This window comes from Hippopotamus amphibius, chromosome 15, assembly GCF_030028045.1.
Source record: "Hippopotamus amphibius kiboko isolate mHipAmp2 chromosome 15, mHipAmp2.hap2, whole genome shotgun sequence".
Lineage (NCBI taxonomy): Eukaryota > Metazoa > Chordata > Mammalia > Artiodactyla > Hippopotamidae > Hippopotamus > Hippopotamus amphibius.
This window is the reverse complement of record NC_080200.1, coordinates 3,988,579-4,007,956: the sequence shown is the minus strand read 5'-3', so window position 1 is coordinate 4,007,956 and position 19,378 is coordinate 3,988,579. Positions and strand designations below refer to the sequence as shown.

At 55.4% G+C, this 19,378-nt stretch overlaps 1 protein-coding gene across 5 annotated transcripts in view; it reads left to right on the top strand.

Annotated features, from left to right (window-relative positions):
- The window catches only part of PTPRS (protein tyrosine phosphatase receptor type S), a 236,610-nt gene that overhangs the window by 168,036 nt on the left and 49,196 nt on the right, over positions 1 to 19,378 (top strand). For all 5 annotated transcript variants that reach the window (XM_057709361.1, XM_057709362.1, XM_057709364.1 and 2 more), the window contains 4 exons: positions 3,716 to 3,910; positions 10,941 to 11,086; positions 11,640 to 11,781; positions 18,328 to 18,516. In XM_057709361.1, the coding sequence (XP_057565344.1) occupies positions 3,820 to 3,910; positions 10,941 to 11,086; positions 11,640 to 11,781; positions 18,328 to 18,516 (568 nt within the window). In that variant the 5' untranslated portion in view covers positions 3,716 to 3,819. The remainder of the gene's footprint in view (positions 1 to 3,715; positions 3,911 to 10,940; positions 11,087 to 11,639; positions 11,782 to 18,327; positions 18,517 to 19,378) is intronic.

Here is a 19,378-nt window from a genome sequence, read left to right as displayed (position 1 = left end):
CCTCCTGTGGAGAGACCCACCCCCATTCCCATTCACCCTTTAATCGGCAGCCAAGTAATAATAGTAACATTAAATCTGGAAGCAGAGAGATCCAGGCAGCGGGCACGGCATATGCAAAGGCCCTGGGGCAGGACCATGCTTGGTGTGTGGGAGGAACAGCCAGAAGGCCCATTGGCTGGAGCAGAGTGAGCAAGGGGATGAGAGAGAGGAGGTGAGGGCAGTGAGGGGATAGGGCAGGTCATGCCAGTCCTTGTGGGCTGCAGGGAGGACTTGGGCTTTTATCACCCAAGGAAGAGGAGTGGACACTGACTCAGGTGCTCACAGGCGCCCTCTGGCTTTGAGGGGAAGACAGACAGGGGTGGCAGTAGCACGTGGCAGGAGATGATTCCATTGGTCCAGGTGAGCAATGATGGGACTGGACCAGGTACAGGCAGAAGAAGGAGTAAGAAGTAGACAGACTCAGGCTAGATTTTGGAGACAGAGCTCACAGGATTTACTTATATTCTCGCCGATCCCTTGCAGGGGACCCCACACCTGGGTCTTGCAGGAAGCCAGAGGAGGCGGGAGGGTGAGGGGTTTTGCCATAGCAAGTTCCTCTAGGAAGGATGGGGGCCTAAAAGACCCTGGAATTTTTTTTCTTTTTTCTCTTTTTGGCTATGCCTCACAGCCTGTGGGATCTTAGTTCCCCGACCAGGGATTGAACCTATGCCCCCTGCATTGGAAGCACAGAGTCTTAACCACTGGACCACCAGGAAAGTCCCCACCCTGGAAGTTTTAACCTTCTGTGTTCTGTCTGATCCTCTCCGCCCTGAATCTGTCCCGAGGCTTCCGCCCCCATTCCTGCTCCAGGCCTTGAAAGCCCCCAGTACCGTGTCCTCCCCCCGTCCAGCAGGCTGGAATGGCCTCTTTGGGGGACTCAGGAGCTGATGGCCCAGCCCCGCCTGCGCCTGGATCAACCCCATCCTGCCCCGTCATTGAGAAGGCGTGGGCCCAGCAAAACCGGGGCTGTGGGAGCCAGGGGGTAATTAGGGCCTCCCTGTTTAGAAGGCTGCCCCGGCTCCCATGGAGCGTGGGGGGACAGGGGGAGGTATCGTGATCAGGGCTCTTTATGCCTGTGACCCTGCCCACGCCAGCTGGCATCAGAGGTGAGGAGACTGGAGCGAGGAGGTCACCCCCGTCCCCAGGGGACGTGGCAGCTCTGGGGTTTGAGCTCCTCCGTGTTGCTCTGCTGCCTCGGTTTCCCCAGAGACTTGTTGCGGGCCTGGGCAGCCGATCCAAGTGGTCTGGGCCAGAGCCCCCCTCCCCAGATGTGACTGAACCGATGTGTATCTGTGGGCGGGGCCAGCTGCTGTGGTCACCCCGGCCCCAGCTGGCCATGGGCCATTTCCCCAGCTGGGGCCTTCACCGTCCTCATCGGCCACTTTTGCTCTTAAAGGGCCCGTAGCGGGGGCCCAGGGGAAGGGGCTGCCTCTAGGCTTCCGTTTCCCCATCTGTGCATCCCGGACCGGTTGGGTCTCAGCGTGTGTCTGTGGTCTGACTGTGCGCGTGCATGTCTGTGCACATGCACGTGGATGAAGGGGATCTGACTCTGCGTGTCCATGTGTATATCATCTGGCTGGGTGCAAGTTCGGTCTGCTGACTGCCCGTCTCTGTAGCCCCACTGTGTGCCTGCCTCCGAGGCTGTGGGCTGTGTGTTTTTACCTGCCGTGCCCCATGGAGCTCTGATGTGCCTCTATATCTGTGTTTGCCTTCAGCCTAACCATGTGTGTGTATTGCTTGTCTGACCACGACCCCGTGTGTATATATCGCATCTGGCTCTGTGTCTGTGGTCTTGGCTTGTACCTGCGTGTCTCTGACCTGACTGCTTGTGGTTCGACTGTATAGATGTTCGGTCGGCCCCGTTGTGACCCTGTGTCTGTATCTTGTCTGACTGTGTGTGTCTTGGGTCTGATTCTGTGCCTGTCCTTGTGCCTGTGGTCTGTGTGTCAGTTTTATTGGCCTGACTGCGCGTGTGGACTCATGCTCTGTTGCCTGACTGTGCAGATACATCTGTGACTGTGTCCGGTCTCCCTGTCTGCCTGTGGTCTGTGTGTCTGGGTCTGTCTGTGGCCTGACTGTGTGCAAGCATCCTACTTCTCTGTCTGGTCTGACTGTCCGTGGCCTGACTGCGTGCCCATTGAGCCCCCCTGCCTCCACCCAACCCTCCTCATTCTGCTTCCCCACCCTCCACCCTGGGCCATGACCCGGCCACCACCAGCCCAGCCCTTCCCCTGGGGCCACTCTGGGGCTGGGCGAGGTGACCGCAGCTGGGTATTTTGGGAACCAGAATCACAGGGGCTGCCCCATCATTACGTGGCATCTGCAGCTGTGGCCATTGGCATGGACCTGCCCGGGACATGGCCTGGGGTGGGTGTATAAGATTGACCCGACCACCAGGGCCTCATCCTTGGGCCTCTCCCTGCCCCCCTTCCGCCCTGGCCCTGGCCAAAGCGGAGACTGGGGAGGGGGCTGTCCCAGGGTTTGGCCCATGAGAAAGACTCTTGTGCCCTAGAGGAGTTTGGATTCTCGCGGGAGAAACAGATGCTCAGTGATGAACATTCACACTTGATTCGCACCCTGGGGTAAATGCCTTGGAGGATGATCTGAGTCATTTCTGAAGTCGTGGGATGTGAAATGGGGTTGGGGGGCTGACCTGCCGGGGCAGGGAGGGCTTCCAGAGGTGGTGACAGTGGAGCTGGGACCTGTCATGCGGTGGTTGGGGGGGGGGGCAACCACGTTCCCTGCGGAGAGCACAGCAGGGTCAGAGGCTTGGAGGAGGGACTGAGCTGGGGGTGTGGGGCTGCACCTCCCGCGAGAGAGGGGACGAGACCAGCAGGGGCAGCTTCCTCTGAGGGTCACGGGAGCCATGGGGCCTCTTAGAGCAGAGCAGGGACGGGCAGGTGTGTTTGGAGGGAAGATCCGTCTGGTGGCCGAATGGGCAGGGTTGTAGGGTGGCCGGCAGGGTTGGCTGAAACCTCGTCCTTCAGGCAGGCGGCCCAGCCTGGGATGGGGAGAGATTGGATGTTCAGGGCGGTTCCCAGAGGGGGTACTCAGTCCTGGTTTGGGGCTCAGCCTGGATCTGGGGTCTGGGCTCCTTCAGAGTTGGGGCTCAGCTGAGATCAGGACTCAGCCAGGGGTGGGGGCTGTCTCAGTCCGTTCTGGCTGCTGTAACAGAAGGCCACAAACGGGGCAGCTTGTAAACAGCACACATTTCTCACGGTTCTGGAGGCCGAAAGTCCGAGATCAAGGCGCCGGCAGATTTGGTGTCTGGTGAGAACCTGCTTCCTGATTCACAGACCATTTTTTTGCTGTGTCCTCACATGGTGGGGGGAAGCGACAGAGCTCTCTGGGTCCCTTTTTTAGGGCACTAATCCTATTCACGAGGACTCCACCACGTGACCTAATCACCTCCCGGAGGCCCCTAATTCTGTCACACTGTGGGTTCGGTTTCAACATCGTAATTTTGGGGGGATGCAAACTTTCAGTTCATCGTAGGGGCTCAGCGCTTTCTTTCTGCCCCACCGTTGCCCCGTGACCCTCCCCTATCGTCCCGTAACCTTCTCCCCCACGTCCTGTGACTCCCCTCTGCCCCTCTGTGATCCTCCCGCTGCCTCCCCCACGAAGGCCCCCTGGATTCCCCTGCTCCCCTCTCACGGCCCCTCCTTTGTCTCTGCAGACGCCGCCCCGTCTGACGCTCGGCTCGAGGCCTCTCTGTGAGGGACCCAGGGGGGCCGTCCCCCCTCCAGGGCAGAGGTCGGAGGTTGCAGGTCACGGCCGAGCATGGCGCCTGCCTGGGGCCATGGCCTGGCGTCTGTGGTTGGTCCCATGGGCCTCCTCGTGGTCCTGCTGGTTGGAGGCTGTGCCGCAGAAGGTAAGTGCAGACGTCTGAGTTTGCATGTGCACGTGTGAACACGTGTCCCCTCCTCCCCCTGCCCACCCCGGGGGCCCCTGATGTGGCCAAGCAGAGCCTCTGTGCTCCATGAATGAGGCCAAGTAGAATGCTTGCTGTGCACTGGGTCCTGAGAGGTGCAGAGGTAAATATTAAGGATGGTATGAAAAAGCAGTCGTAGTAACAGTGATGACGATGTCTGTTTGCCCAGCGCTAAATGCAGAATTTACCTCCTTCATCTCCCTCCACCTCACAGAACCCAGCATGCTAGTTTCATTACCATCCCTACTTTTCGATGAGAGAAGCCGAGACTCAGAGGAGACAGGCGCTTACCTGAAATCACCCCTGAGGGAACCACAGAGTTCACCTTCCTTTGCCACGGGTAGAAACACCAGCACCCCGTTGGTAGACGCACAGGCAATCAAACCTTTCCAGGCAGAGCCAGAGGAGGCTCCTTGGGAGAGAGAGCTTTGGAGCTGGGGTTTTGTGGGAGTATAGGAGTTTGCCGATAGACCGTGTGTTACTGGCGAAGGTGTTAGCACATGGAAAGGGGCTGCAGGTGAAGAAAGAGGTTGGTGTAGTTTGGGGATGGGCAAGGCTGTGCTTCTGGCAGTAACATGGAGAGGATGAGAGTCAGTCCTGGTCCTAATGCCAAGGTCTGTCCCACCACAAGGGGCCTAGAGGAGGCATCATTAGGCCCATGGGGACACAAAAGGTCAGGTCAGCAGGGAAAGAAACTGGGATCTGCTGTTAGACTGAGTTTTGCTACCAACCTGCTGTGTGACTTTGGGCTAGTGATTTAACCTCTCTCAGTGGCCTTTTCCACCTTGATTGAATGAAACTCAACATCATCCACTTCCCAGCATTCTGGGGACACAGATACACGATAAGCCCCCACGTGCTACTTACATCTAGTGGGTTCACAGTCTTGGGTTACTGTGAGCATAATCTTTATCGCCCCTGGGTGAGAGCACCAGAGACATACACACCTGCCCCGTGTATCCGTGCTTTTTCTTGTTTTCATATTGTTTTGTAGTAAATGCCTAACATGTTCAGATCAGCCACCACCACCTGATGAGATGGAGGCCATCCTCCCCATCCCCATTGTACAGATGGGCAAACAGAGGCACAGTGAGGTTACGTTACAGCCAGGAAGCGGCCAGGCTGCCTGGTGCCAGAGCCCGGGGTTCCTACCCATCACCCCACATAGCCAGGTATGACTGAGCTGTGATCTGTCTGGTCACCTGCCAGGGCCTGTGTCTTCTGGGCTCTATTCCTTGCAGGCGGAACGGCAGGCTGAAGGTGCTGAGCATTTTTAGTTTTTCATTCATTCACTTAGCACAGGGTCTCCCCTGCCCTCGGCACTGCTGACATTGGGGCCAGAGTGTTCTTGGGGAGTGGGGATGGGGGCCGTCCTGGGTGCTGTGGGGCGTGGGGCAGCGTCCCTGGTCCCATTCACTCCACGGCACCCCATGTGAAAACCACTGATTTAATTTACACTAGTGGAGTTAAATCATACCAGGGTGAATCAAAAATTATCTGCACTCTGGCTGTAGAATTTCTTTTGGTTAACTTTTAGAAAAGACAAATACATCATTTTTCAACACAGTCTCCTTGCTTTTCAATACACTTTGCCCATCTGTCAACAAGCTTTCACATTCCCTCATTAAAAAAAGTTTTAGGCTGAACTGTGAGCCACGAATGCACCGCTGTCTTCATTTCTTCATCAGAAGTGAATCTTCATCCTCATAGGGCTGCTGACACTAATGTGACCTTCCTTGAACTTCTCTGTCCCTTCATACATACTTCTTCGCGACAGAACACTTTCTCCATACTGCACAGAAAGTCTTCGATAAATAACGGCACCAGGTACACTCTCAGACCACAAAAAAACGAATCATTGCACGCTGCTCTTCTTTCGTGCACATCACAAGTAGGGCATCCAGTTTTGCTCGCACCACAGTTACAAATGAACTGATGTGACACGTTCACACCTGCACAGCAGTGACTGGGGAAGGAGTAGCCTTGGACGGAAAGCGCTGATAAGACCGTATGGCCAACGGAAGTTTTAATATACCCGGAGTGCGAATGATTTTTGAGTCACCCTCGTACATTTACGACTTTGACATCTTACTCTGGTAATAATTACCAGCCTTGGGCAGGATGGAGCTGAGATCATTCCCATTTACAGGTGAGGAAATTGAGGCTGCAAAGTGGCCACTGTGAGGAGGGGCTAGAGATGACAGAGCTTGGAGACTCTGCTGTCCTGAGTTCGAATCCCAGCTCTATTGTGTGATTATGGGTGGCTCTGCACTCTCATTCATTTGGTGGGTTTTTCATAAGCACCTACCGTGCGGCAGGCACTGGTTTAGACCTAGGGGACAAAACAGATTTCCCATCCCCTTTTTGGAACTGATAATCTCGTGACGGAGAGACACCGGTGTGCTGGATGGTGGGTGTGCCCGGGAGCAAGATAAGCAGGAAGAGAAATAAAAGTGTGAGTGGGGAGGGTTGGGGGCTGCGTTTTAAATGGATGGGAGGGCATCAGGGAAGGTCGCACCAAGGAGGTGGCATCTGAGCAGAGACCTAAAGGAGCTGAGGGGTACACCCCATGCATGTCAGGGGAGGGGGGAAAGTGTCCCGGGCAGAGGGCATAGCCTGTGCAAAGGTCCTGGGGCAGGATCGTGCCTGGCACGTGGGAGGAACAGCAAGGAGGCCCGTGTGGCTGGAGCAGAGTGAGCGAGGGGGAGAGAGGGAGGAGGGGAGGGCAGGGAGAGGATGGGCAGGTCATGCACTGAGGATGTGGGCTTTTACCCCAGGGAGGTGGCAGCCCTGGAGGGGTGTGGGCAGAGGAGGGGGCTGGACCTGACTCAGGTGCTCACAGGCACCCTCTGGCTGCTGAGGGAGGACGGACTTGGGGCGGGGAAGGACAGGATGGGGGGAAACCGGAGCAGAGGGGACTGCAGTGGTCCAGGTGACCAGTGAAGGAGTGTGACCCAGGGTAGGAGCACTGGGCATCATGTAGCTGAGCGGGTGCTCCCTCAATGAGCCCTGGATTCTTCTTCTTTTTTTTTTTTGCCGTACTGCATGCGACATGAGGGATCTTAGTTCCCCGACCAGGGATCAAACTCTTGCCCCCTGCAGTGGAAGCACAGAGTCCTAACCACTGGACCACCAGGGAACTCCCCCGAAATTGTTATCCCTGTATCCCTTTAGGTGTTGGTAATGGCCTAGACTCAAACCCAGGTCTCCATCTCCAAAGCCGGGGCATCTTGACCCCAGGGAATTAACCTGTTTTAGCAGGAACCCTGTCACCTGGGGACCAGCAGAGGGGCTCTGGGCACCATGATTGGCACTGCCAGCTTCAAGCAGTAGCCCAGGTCCTCAGGAAGCCATTCGGGTGGGGGCTGTCAGGCAGTAGAGAACCCAGGCAGGCCGCTTAAGTGTCCACCACCCAGCACCAAGAGGAGCGGTTTCTGCCCTAGAAACAGCTTCGGGTCCTGTGGGGCCTTCTCAGGGTGCTATGCGGCCAGCCCAGGCTGGGTTGGAGGGGACCGGTGGGTGAGTCTCTAGCTCTGGCACCAGGTTTTTCTCTGCAGAATCTGAAATGGAAAAACAGAAATCGGGCCAAGCCCTTCCCAGCCTCTGCGCTGTTGGCATCGCCACTCTGAACCTCAGTCTCTTCATCTAAGAAATGGGAACACCCAGGGTGCTCTCTGTCACTGAAGACCCACAACCCTGTTTATCAAGTGCACTACTTGCAGGGCTTTGGGAGCCAAATGGGACTGGGTTGCAATCTTAGCTTTTGCCCATCACACACTGGGTGACTGGGGGCCAGTCACTCACCTTTTCTGAGCTTCAGAATAGGGCTGAGTGTGAGAACAGGCCCAGCAAAAAAGGAGCATTTGCTTGCCACAAGCTGCGGCCACATCCCAGTGTGTCTTTCTTGTGTCTGGGGCCCTTTTGCCAAGAAGAGGAGGGGAGAGTTTGTCCAAATGAGAGAATCTAACAAGAAATATTCTAATGGGGGAAGCAGCAGGCCGAGAATGCTCTTCCAGGCTGGCTGGAATCCCAGAGCTGCCTGGAGGCAGGCTGAGAGGCATCTGCCCTGCAGAGAGAGGGAGCCAGGGAGTGTGTGGGCAGCTTCATTGGGTTCAGTGTTAGGCAAGCGTCAAGGTTCAAAGCCCCAGTTTTTCAAGGGTCACCGGGCACAGAGAGGTGGTGTGATGGGGACCAGGGGAGTGGGGTCTATTTCACACCCACCCTGCCAGGTGGCACATAACCAAGTATTACAGCCCAGTGTGACCAGGGCTGTAATGGAGGGGGGCGCCCAGGGAAAGATAGGGACAGAGGGCTTCTTGACCTGGCCAGTAGTAATCCGAGAAGGCTCCCTGGGGGAGGTGCTAGCCGGGCTGAGGTTGGAGCCGTCAGATGAAGGGAGGAGCAAGGACAGCATGGGCTCCCGTGGTGTCTCATTCCCTGGATTGGAGGGTACTCGGGGTGTGTCCCCAGCTTCAAGTCATAAACAGGCAGCTGGATGTTTCTCACTCCCTGCAGCCTGCTTCTGCCCTTCCCTCCAGCAGCTCCCGAGGGAGGATTTTTCCCAGAAGTGAGATTCCTGAGCTGACCGCAGTGACTTTCCCCCATGACCTTGGCTGGGGACCCAAATGGCCTCAGTCACTATTCCTGGGGGAAGCGTGACCCAGGCCGGCAGAGCCAGGGAAGTGGGCCCAGCTCGGAGCTCAGTGTGGAGCAAAAACATCTAAAATCAGGCGTAGGGCCTAGAGGTGAGAGGACGTGGGCTTGGGGACAGATAGATGCAGGCTCAAACCCTGGTGCTGTCTTTTCTGAGCTGTGCGAGCCCATGAACCTCTCTGAATCTGTACAGTCCCACCCATACAGTGGAATTAACAATCACCTCCCCAGTAAGATACACAGGAGTTGAATGAGGCCACCCATGTCTGCATGCAGTGGGTCTACCAATTTTCCAAAGAGATGGCCAGTGTAGACTTATATGGTCATATCAATAGGAGCACAGCCTGGAATGAGAGAGGAGGTGAGGCCAGTCAAGCGACTGGGATGGGGACTCTATTTTGTTCAAAGCCCAGCCTGAGTCATGGATGGGAGAAATTGGAGTCTGTGGCACCCAGAGTTGGAACCTGAGGACTTCTCGAACTTCTCAGTGCTCCCGAGTAGCCAGAACTTTCTAGGTGGACGCGAGTGGCCCAGTGCTCAGAGACCTGGTGTTGCTCAAGCTTGAGTTCGCTGTCTCTCTGCCTCTCCTCAGATCCCAAACTTTTACTTACTTAATGTATTTATTTAATTGGCTCACCTTTCTATTTAAACCTTACAAAAATAATAATTTCAGTTTATCTGCAAATAGTTCTAAATCTAAAAAAGGCACCAAAGTATGAAGCCTTCCTCCCCCTGTGTCTAGCCACCTGGTTCTCTTCCCAGAGGCAGCTGTCATTTACACACACACACACACACACACACACACACACACTTTCCGCATTTGCATTTTTCTCCTCACACAAACAGAAACATTTACTATGCTTTTTACCCCTCATTTTTTGTCTATTTCATAGTGTATCTTGCCGTTCCTCCCCTAGTAGTTCATTACAGAAGTACCCTTATCCCTTTTTACAGCTGCATAGTACTCCACTTGATGGGTGGCCCAGTATTTAAGTATCCCCTTTTGTTGAATACATAGGTTGTTTCCCTCAGGACCTTGTAAGCATGTTGCAGCCATAAGTCTGTTGGTAAAACTCTCAGAAGTAACTGAATTCATTTTATGGGATACATTGTAGCATTACCGTGGATGGAAATGCAGTATCCCTTTGGGCGATTCAAAGGTTACTGTGAAAAGTCAATAAAAAGGAGAACGAAGTTAATGAACTCTCCCTGGATACTATAGCTTGTCCATGGTCCAGACTTGAGGCCATCTAGGTGTAAAAGACATAGTAGCTCCCACTTGAGACTTCCCTGGGGAGAATTAGCACATCAGATCATTGTGAGGGGCAAAGGATGGAGGCACAGGGGGCCAGACCGGTTCAAATCCCTGCTCAGCCACTGGCTGGCGGTGTGTTGAATCAAGCACCTCTCCTGGTCTGTGCCTCATTTTCTTATGTGTGAATTGAGGATTATGAAGCCTCTGTCCCACCCCCAGCACTGTCCCAAGGATTTGGTGTTGCTAAGTGTACACCATTTACACATAGTAGGTGCTCAATAAGCAGCTGTGGAACTTCCCTAGTGGTCCAGTGGTTAAGACTCCATGCTGCCACTGCAGGGGGCATGGGTTCGATCCCTGATCAGGGAACTAAGATCCCATGCCAAAAATAAATAAATAAGCACTTGCTCTAGTGGTTGGCAGCTCCGATCACCTGTCCCGAGCTCCAGCCTCCAGCTCTGACCCCTTGTGTTTGGACACCTCCCATGCACGAAGAGACTGGAGCCCTGGGTTCGAGTGCTGGCTCTGACCTCGGGTCCCTTGGTCACCCCTCTGCTTCCCTGTTGGATGCCTCAGTCTCCCCACATGTCCCAGCAGGGGATTAGATCAAGTTATCTCCTCTCCAAAAAAGACCAATCCTTTGTCTTTTTAGGACCAAGGATTCTCCAGGGTTCGGCTGCTCACTACTGAGGGTCTCCAGGGACTGAATAGGGGAACCCCAAAGACTTGGGGGTCTCCCCTCTCACCTTCCCCGGGCACTGGGTCTGACCGGGTGTGCCCACGTGAGGTTGTGTCCACGTGTGAGTGTGTGTGGCTGTGGTATCCGAGTGGGGGATAGGGGTGCTTGGCAGGTCTCAGAGTGTCCACAGGTGCCAATGGAGGAGGGGAGGGGAGGCGTTCAGTGATATCATTTCTCCTTCCTTCTCTCCAGCCCTCCTGTCAGGCCCACGTGGTACCCCTGTGGCTGGACAGGGAATGGAGGGCATGTTTACCTGGCCCCGTGGGGTACTGGTCACATGCTCGGGCCCATCAGAGCCACTCCTCTTCCTGCTCTCTCCCCAGAGCCCCCCAGGTTCATCAAAGAACCCAAGGACCAGATCGGTGTGTCTGGGGGCGTGGCCTCCTTCGTGTGTCAGGCCACGGGCGATCCCAAGCCACGCGTGACCTGGAACAAGAAGGGCAAGAAGGTCAATTCACAACGCTTTGAGGTGAGTCGGGGGGCGGGGTGAGGAGAGGGGAGACAGCTCGAGGCCAGCCCCACCCCCAGACAGGGCCACGGCAGCTCAACCGCGGAAGCCGTCCCAGAAACGTTTCCCAAATGGAGCACGGGAGTCAGGGCGAGGCTCCCTCTCCAGCCTCTCCCACCCCCTCTCTGCCATGTGCCCCCCACCGTCTGCTCTGGGAGGACCCTGCCAGGCTCGCTTGTTCTGCCACCTTTGTGCTGTGTGGCCTCAAGCAGTGCCCTGCTCTCTCTGAACCTTATCACCGCACACAGAAGGGAATTCACAACTCTGTGCACATGTGCATGGTCAGACACACACGTTTCCACATCCAGCACGCCTGCACATGCCTGTCACCAGACTCATGTGCGTGTGACACACCCACTTACACACAATACCCTTTGCTTGTACAGACCCAGTTTTCCACCTCCAGCATCTTTCCATAGATGTATACACACACATGTGTACAGCCCCCAGCCCCTCTCCTGATCACCCCTGGGGCCCCAGCCTCCCCCTGAACGTTCTCCCCTACGCATGACAGACGATCGAGTTTGATGGGAGTGCAGGGGCCGTTCTGAGGATCCAGCCACTCCGGACACCCCGGGATGAGAACGTGTATGAGTGCGTGGCCCAGAACTCAGTCGGGGAAATCACCGTCCACGCCAAGCTCACTGTCCTCCGAGGTAATGGGCTCCCCAGGGTGGGTGGGGGAGGACCTGGGGTCTGGACTCTGGGGACAAATATCAAAGGGGTTCTTGAACGTCTTGCTTTGGATTTTCTCTCTGGTGGGACCTTGATCTTTTTTTAGCCCATAATATCACTGGGGCCCAGAGCCTTCTGGTAGGAATTTATTGAGCCTTTGCTGAAAAGAGGAGTGTTAAAGGACTAGAATCACCCCCATTTGTTATCTGAATCATGTTCTCCTTTTTTTTTTTTTTTTTTTAGAACTTTTATTGGGATACAGTTAACATACAATAAACTGCATATATTTAGAGCGTACAATTTGGTATCCCAGTCTCCCAATTCATTCCCCCCCAGTCCTCCCCACTTTCCCCACTTGGTGTCCATATGTTTGTTCTCTACATCTGTGTCTCTATTGTCTCCTTTTTTTTTTTATATGAATTTTTTTAATTTATTTTTATTTTTGGCTCCTTTGGGTCTTAGTTGTGGCATGCGGGATCTTTTGTTGCAGCATGTGGGCTTCTCTCTAGTTGTGGTGTGCAGGTTTTCTTTTCTGTAGTTGTGGTGTGCGGGCTCCAGGGCACATGGGCTGTCTAGTTGAGGCACATGGGCTCATTAGTTGTGACACGCCAATTGCCCTGCAGCATGTGGGATCTTAGTTCCCAGACGAGGGATCGAACCTGCATCCCATACATTGCAGGATGGATTCTTTACCGCTGGACCACCAGGGAAGTCCCTGAATCATTTTCTTCTGATTACAAGAGGCAGATCCCACTCAAACTAAGAACTCATTGGTTCATATAATTAAAATGTCTGTGGAGTGGACTAGCTTCAGGTTCAGCTGGATCCAGGAGCTCATACGATATTCTCAGAGCTCACTTTCTGCCTCTGGGTTTGTTTTCTTCCCTGTCAACTGTACCCTTAGTGAGATTTTCTCCATTAGCCCCAGGTTCCTGGGCCCCCACCCAAAAGAGAGTACTGAATGACCCCGGACTGCTGCTGTTCATTGGCCCAGCTTGGGTCCGATGACAATCCCTGAGCTGGTCGCTGAGGCTGGAGGAACAAATACTCTGATTGGCAGAGTCTTCCCTGGAGTCAGAGGTGTGTCAGCCCACGTAGACGGGGTCAGTAAGGAGTGGTTCTCCTAAAGGAACAAAGGAGGACTAGAGGCTGGCTGGGCAGAGACAGCTAAACATCACCTTTTCATAGATTTATACGGATAATTCCTGTGCGCTGCTTGCTGGCCTCATTCAGGTGGACTGGGGCACCAGGAAATAACAGCATCACTCAGACAGTATCGCCACAAACCTGCTTCCCTGCCCCCGCCCCACCCACCCCAGCTGCTCCCTACTGCCTTCTCCCTTGCAAGGTGGTTTTAACCCCTGGGCCTGCAACTTGAGTTCGCCTCCTGGTGTGGCTGCTCCGTAGCTGGGTGACCTTGGGCAAGTGGGGGACCAGTGCAGTGCCACACAGGGAGCAAGCTTTTGCTTGATCCTACCCAGCTGATATTATCATTACTGTGGTTGTTGTCCTTCTGATTGTGACAAGGCAGTGCCGTCAGCCATTCTGCAGCTGTCAGGGCGGTGGCTGGGTAGGGGGGTTCTGCCTGTCGCCTGCAGGGGCACCCTGACCCTCTCTGATCTCTAAGTACGAGCCACTTCGGACCTCCCTGGAAGTCCAGAGGTTAAGACTTTGTGCTTCCACTGCAGGGGCTGCAGGTTTGATCCTTGGTCGGGGAATTAAGATCCCGTATGCTGCGTGGCACAGCCAAAAGGAAAAAAAAAAAAAAGTACAAGCCACTGGCAGCCATTAGGGGGCAGGTGGCCCCCACATGTGGCTCCCAGGTGAGGTGTCATCCAATGTCTTCCCTGGCAGGGGGGCTGTGGTCAGCTTGGAGCCCTGGGAGGAGCCGTCACGTTGGCCGTGGGGGCACTTGGTCCCAGACCTGGTGTGCAACCGCCCTCAGAAGGCTCTGCCCTTACCGCCTGGAAATTCCTCGTAATTTTCTAACAAGAAGCCCCATAGTTTCATTGTGCGTGGGTCCTGGAGCTCATCCTGCTGGCGGATGGAGGGAGGAGGAGGGAGGAGGAGCGAGGAGGAGGGAAGGGGAGGAGTCCGCCCGCCCCAGCCCACCCTGCCTCTTGCCCGCAGATATTTTTGCCCTGACCTTTCCCGGGCACAGACGGAACAGCCCGCCTCCCGCTGCCCCCCCCCCCCCCCCCCACGCTAGCCTCCATTGTAAGTGCTCAGAGAGTTAAAAGGACATGCTGTGAATCTGTTAACCACCCCGTCTCTGGCAGTCTGGGAAAGACACATCTCTACTCCCTGCGCCCCGTCAAGGCCCTCAGCATCTCTCTGTTCTCGGGCCGCCTAGAAAGACGTGGCGCTTGGGCTGGGCGCCCAGCCCAGAGCGTTTGACCTGGAGGGCCTGTCCCCGCTGCCTCCACCACCTCGGGGGGCCCCCGGAGCCCCAGGGACCCCTGGCTGAGCAGGAAGGGCTGGGCTGCCTGGCCCAGCACCCCTGGCTTCCCTTCCTCCGCTGCCATCTGATCGGGGACGCTGCTCACGCCTCCCGCGCTGTTGTTTTAATTAAACTCCGAGGAATCGGGCACAATGTGGTACTCGATGAACATTTTTGTTTAATTAGGAGCTCTCGGTAACATCAGGCGGCTGAGGCCTCCCCCACCCTGGCTGGCTGCCGCCCACAGGCGCTGACAGGGGCCCCCTGCGGGGCTGCACGCACCCAGGAAGTGTTCACGTGTGGACGCGCATGGGGCACGGGTGCATATGTCAGTAAACACGTATGCACACGTGTGCCCCCGTGCACACACACGGAGGAAACGGGTGCACAGTGGGACGCCAACAGACCCAGCTCCCAGCACACCTGGGCCAGCTTTAAGCACCAAGAATTGAGGCCCAGTTGTCCTGGCCGGAACCTCCGGTGACGTCATCGGTAGCCAATCAGAAGCATGCATGAGATGGTCCAGGCCTCCAGGCCCCGGGGAAGAACAAACTGGGTGTGAACCAGCTCAGGCAGTTTGCAGCCACCCCCTCCAACCTGACAGGTCCAGGCCCCGCTTAGGGGTTCTGCAGACGCCGGCCCCACCCAGCTTCCTCCAGGCTCAGCCCGGCCTGGGTTCAATTCCCAGCCTTGCCCTGTCCTGGTTGTATGACCTAGGGCTGGTGTGCGTGGGTTTGAGCCTCAGTTTCCCTCTCTGTGAAATAGGTCCCATCTCGGAGACAGGCAGAGGAAACTACCTTACAGCGTCTGGTACGTAGTTAGCGCTCCTGACTTGGGACTGGGGCCGTTTTCCTCTACAAAGCGACCCCTGCCTGGGCAGGAACCACAGCTCTCATGTTTACCTGAGGACGCGGGGTGATTTTGCCCCCGCCTGCCTCTCCCTTGCCCCATCTTGGCCTCCTGCCCCTTTCCCGTCCTGGGTCTCTTTCCCTCCCCGCATGGTGACCTCTGGCCCACCTCTTCCCCAACCCCTTGTCCGTCCCCTAATACCCCCGCCACGCCCAGTGCCCCTTCTGGGCATTTGTAAGCAAATACACGTGTATTATTTCCTTTTTATGCAAATAGCAGTTTTATCTATACCGGGAGGCTGCAGGCTTCCTCTATAAAACACCAGAGAGTAAATACTTTTAACTCTGCTGGCCAGTGTCTCTTGCAACTTCTCAGTTCAGGAAAGCCACTGTGTGTGCCAAGGAAACCAGTGGGCGTGGCCATGTGCCAATAAAACTTCACCAACAAAAGCAAGCAGGGGGCCAGGTTGGGCTGAGGGGCTGTAGTTTCTGACCCTTGGTCTACGCACCTTTCACACTGAACTCTGTCCACTTAGCAACGCATCTTGGACTTTGTTCTGAATCTGTCTGTAAGGAGATTCCTTCTACCTGTTTCGTGGACCCAGGTCTCTGTTGACAGGTGTTCAGACTGTCACCAGCCTTTTGTCATTACTCTTGGTGTCTTCCTCCTTGAATGCACAGGCCTGGGGAGCCAGCCACTGAGCTGAGGGCTCAGGGATCTCAAGGGGACGGTGCAAGGTCACCCCTCCTGGTCCCGCTGTACCAACGTGCCTTCCCGCCGGCCTAGGATAAGCAGGCCTGTTTCTCTACGGTCTCATCAGCCCTGTGTGTGATCACTGTTTTGTCACGTGTCCGTCAGGGGTGGGGTAGGGACTGTGTTACTTTGCTAGGGCTGCTCTAACAAAGTACCACAGTCTGGTCGGCTTACATCACGTTTTTTTTCACAGTCCCAGAGGTGGGAGGTCCGAGATCAAGGTCTCAGCAGGGTTGGTTCTTTCTGAGGCTTCTCTCCTTGGCTTGAAGACAGCTGTCTTTTCCTGTGTCTTTACACGGTCTCCACTCTGTGTGTGCCCAGGTCTTAATCTCCTCCTCTTATGAGGACACCAGTCACGTTGGATTAGGGTCACCCTAATAGCACATTTGACTTAATGACCTCTGTAAAGACCCTGTCTCCAAATACAATCTAATTCTGAGATCCCAGGGGCTAGGGCCTCCACCTGTGAATTGGGGGGTAGGGGGAGGTACACATTTCAGCCCATAACAAGGGGGCTAGTGGCTGTTTTAATTTTAACTGAGGGGGCCTGCCCCACCCCAGGGGACCCTTTGTCCATTGCGGATGACAGGCCAGACCAGAGCTGGGGGCGTTAGGGGTCAGAGCAGAAGCAACCAGGAGGCCAGCTGCTGGAGGGGAAGGGCAGAGGTGCAGGAGGGGGTGGGACCTGATGGGAGATCCTCGAGCTGAGTCCCCCTCCCTGGCACCAACTCCAGTTGAGTCAGGCCTCAGAGCCCATGGTCTGATGTGCACATTATATTAACGAAGGCCACCCGCCCCATCACCTCAGGCCAGAACCACATCCTTTTTTTTTTTTTTTAAGAACTTTATTTTATTTATTATTCTTTTAGCTGCATTGGGTCTTCATTGCTGCGCGCAGGCTTTCTCTAGTTACGGCAAGCAGGGGCTACCCTTCCCTGTGGTGCATGGGCTTCTCATTGTGGTGGCTTCTCTTGTTGCAGAGCACAGGCTCGAGGCGCATGGGCTTCAAATGGTTGTGGCACGCGGGCTCTAGAGCACAGGTTCAATAGTTGTGGTGCCCGGGCTTAGGTGCTCCACGGCATGTGGGATCTTCCTGGACCAGGGCTCGAACCCATGTCCCCTGCATTGGCAGGTGGATTCTTAACCACTGCGCCACCAAGGAAGTCTGTCCTTTTTTTTTTTTTTTAATTTTTATTGGGGTATAGTTGATTTACAATATCGTGTTAGTTTCAGGTGTACAGCAAAGTGAATCAGTTATACACATATCCACTCTTTTTTAGATTCTTTCCCATATAGGCCATTACAGGGTATTGAGTAGAGTTCCCTGTGCTATACAGTAGGTCCTTTGTCTGTTTTATACATAGTAACATGCACGTGTCAAGAGAACCACATTCCTGCCCATCACTGGAACATGAGGACCAAGTCTCCAGGGTGGGGAATTTTCTCCTTGTGTCCCCCTACCCCCTTCACCTAGAGGCTGGCCAGCGAATGGGGAGACCGAGGCCAGGAGGTGTAGTGGCTCTCATGAGCTGGCAGTAACTGGGGCTGAGTCATTTGCTCATTTATGGAGCACCTAGTGTGTGTCGGTACCTGCATGAGGTGGTAGGGACGTGGTGGGGACAGATATGTGGATGCTTGGATGTTCTGGAGTCCAGGGGGATTTTTTATTATTATTATTTATTTATTTATTTATTTATTTATTTTTTGGCCATGCTGCATAGCATGCAGGATCTTAGTTCCCCGACCGGGGATTGACCCTTCACCCCCTGCAGTGGAAGCTCAGAGTCCTAACCACTGGACTGCCAGGGAATTCCCCAGGAGGATTTATAACTTGGGCCATGAGCTAGCCCTGGGTGACATGGATGAGTCACCAAGGGGTGACACAGGAGGGGTTGTGATGACTTTGGGGACCAAGGTGGCCAGCATGGCTGGACGGAGAGAGCGAGAAGCATGAGGCTGGCTGAGATGGCGCAGCCGGGGCCGGGGGGGGGGCCAGCACCAGGCAAGGAGCATGGTTTCCTCCAGAGGGTGGTGGGGACCACTGCAGGGCGGGCAGCGGGGGGGTGATGTGGTCCCGTTTACATTTCAAAAAGCTCCTTTTGGCTGCTGTAAAGTAACCCAAGGGTTTTGTAGCCTCGGCACTGCTGACCTCGGGCCCAGATCCTCCTCTGCAGGGCCATCCTGGCCGCTGTGGAGGGCAGAGCTGTAGCCCTGGCCCCCACCCATTCCATGCTAGCAGTGACGACCGTGAACATCCCCAGACATGGCCCAGTGTCCCCTGGGGGCAGGATCGCCCTGGGTCAGAGGCACGGTCCTCCGAATAGCTCTCCGACATGAGAGTGGTCTTTTGCACAGACAGCAGGAAACAGGCTGCAGGAGGTCACCCAGCCAGGCAGGGGCTGGACCCGGGGCCCTTCCTGAGCCCCACCCTGGAGGGATGGCTGTGTGACAACTGCGCCTCTGTTTTTCCCATCTCTGCCCTCAGAGGACCAGCTGCCCCCTGGTTTCCCCAATATCGACATGGGCCCCCAGCTGAAGGTGGTGGAGCGGACACGGACGGCTACTATGCTCTGTGCTGCCAGCGGTAACCCTGACCCTGAGATCACCTGGTTCAAGGACTTCTTGCCCGTGGATCCCAGTGCTAGCAACGGGCGTATCAAGCAGCTACGATCAGGTGAGCGCCGGTGGCCAGGAGGATGTGGGAGCCACAGAGGGTAGCAGGGGGAGGGCAGCATCTCAGGTCCCAAGCCCTGGGGACTGATGGAAGACAGAAAGTCAGAGCTGATGTGCAGCCACAGAGGGCGCTGGTATGAGGGGAGAGAGTTTCTTCAGAGCTGAACCAGTGAGGGTGTAATAGGGGATAGGTAGGCAGGGGTAGTGGGGAGCTATGGCGGATGGTAGAGGGAGAGTTCTTCAGTGCCTGAGTGGAGATGTAATGGACCCAGATATGCACAATGATGGGGAACTGCAGGGGCAGAGCATCTCCAGTTCCCAAGCAGTGGGATCCTAATGAGGCACAGATAGTTGTGGGTGGTGGAAAGCCACAGAGGAGTGTGGGTGTCTACAGTGCCCCAACAATGGGGAGACAGTCAGGGACAGACAGGCAGAGGTGATGGGGAGCCATGGAAGGTGGTGGAGGGAGGGTATCTTCTGGGTTGAAGCAATAGACTTCTCCAGTGAGGGTATCATGGGGTCCGACAGGTAGTAGAGGGGAGCATAAGACAAAGGCAAGAGAGTATTTCCAGTGCAGAAGAGAGAGTGGGCATAGACAGGGAAGGTACTGGGGAGCCATAGAGGGCTGCAAGAAGAGAGCGTCTCCAAGACTGAAGCAGTAAGGATGTGATGGGGCACTGACAGGCGGTCTAGCCTGTTTGTCCAGGCCCTGGCCGGGCTAGGGGGTCCTTGGGACAGCGCACAAGGCCTTGGCCACCTTGGGGCCGGGCACTCCCACAGTCATGTCTCGGCCTAGCACCCCTGTGCCCCTGTCTGTGTCTGGGGGGCTGTGTGTGCGTTTTGTCGGCTGTCCTACCGCCTCA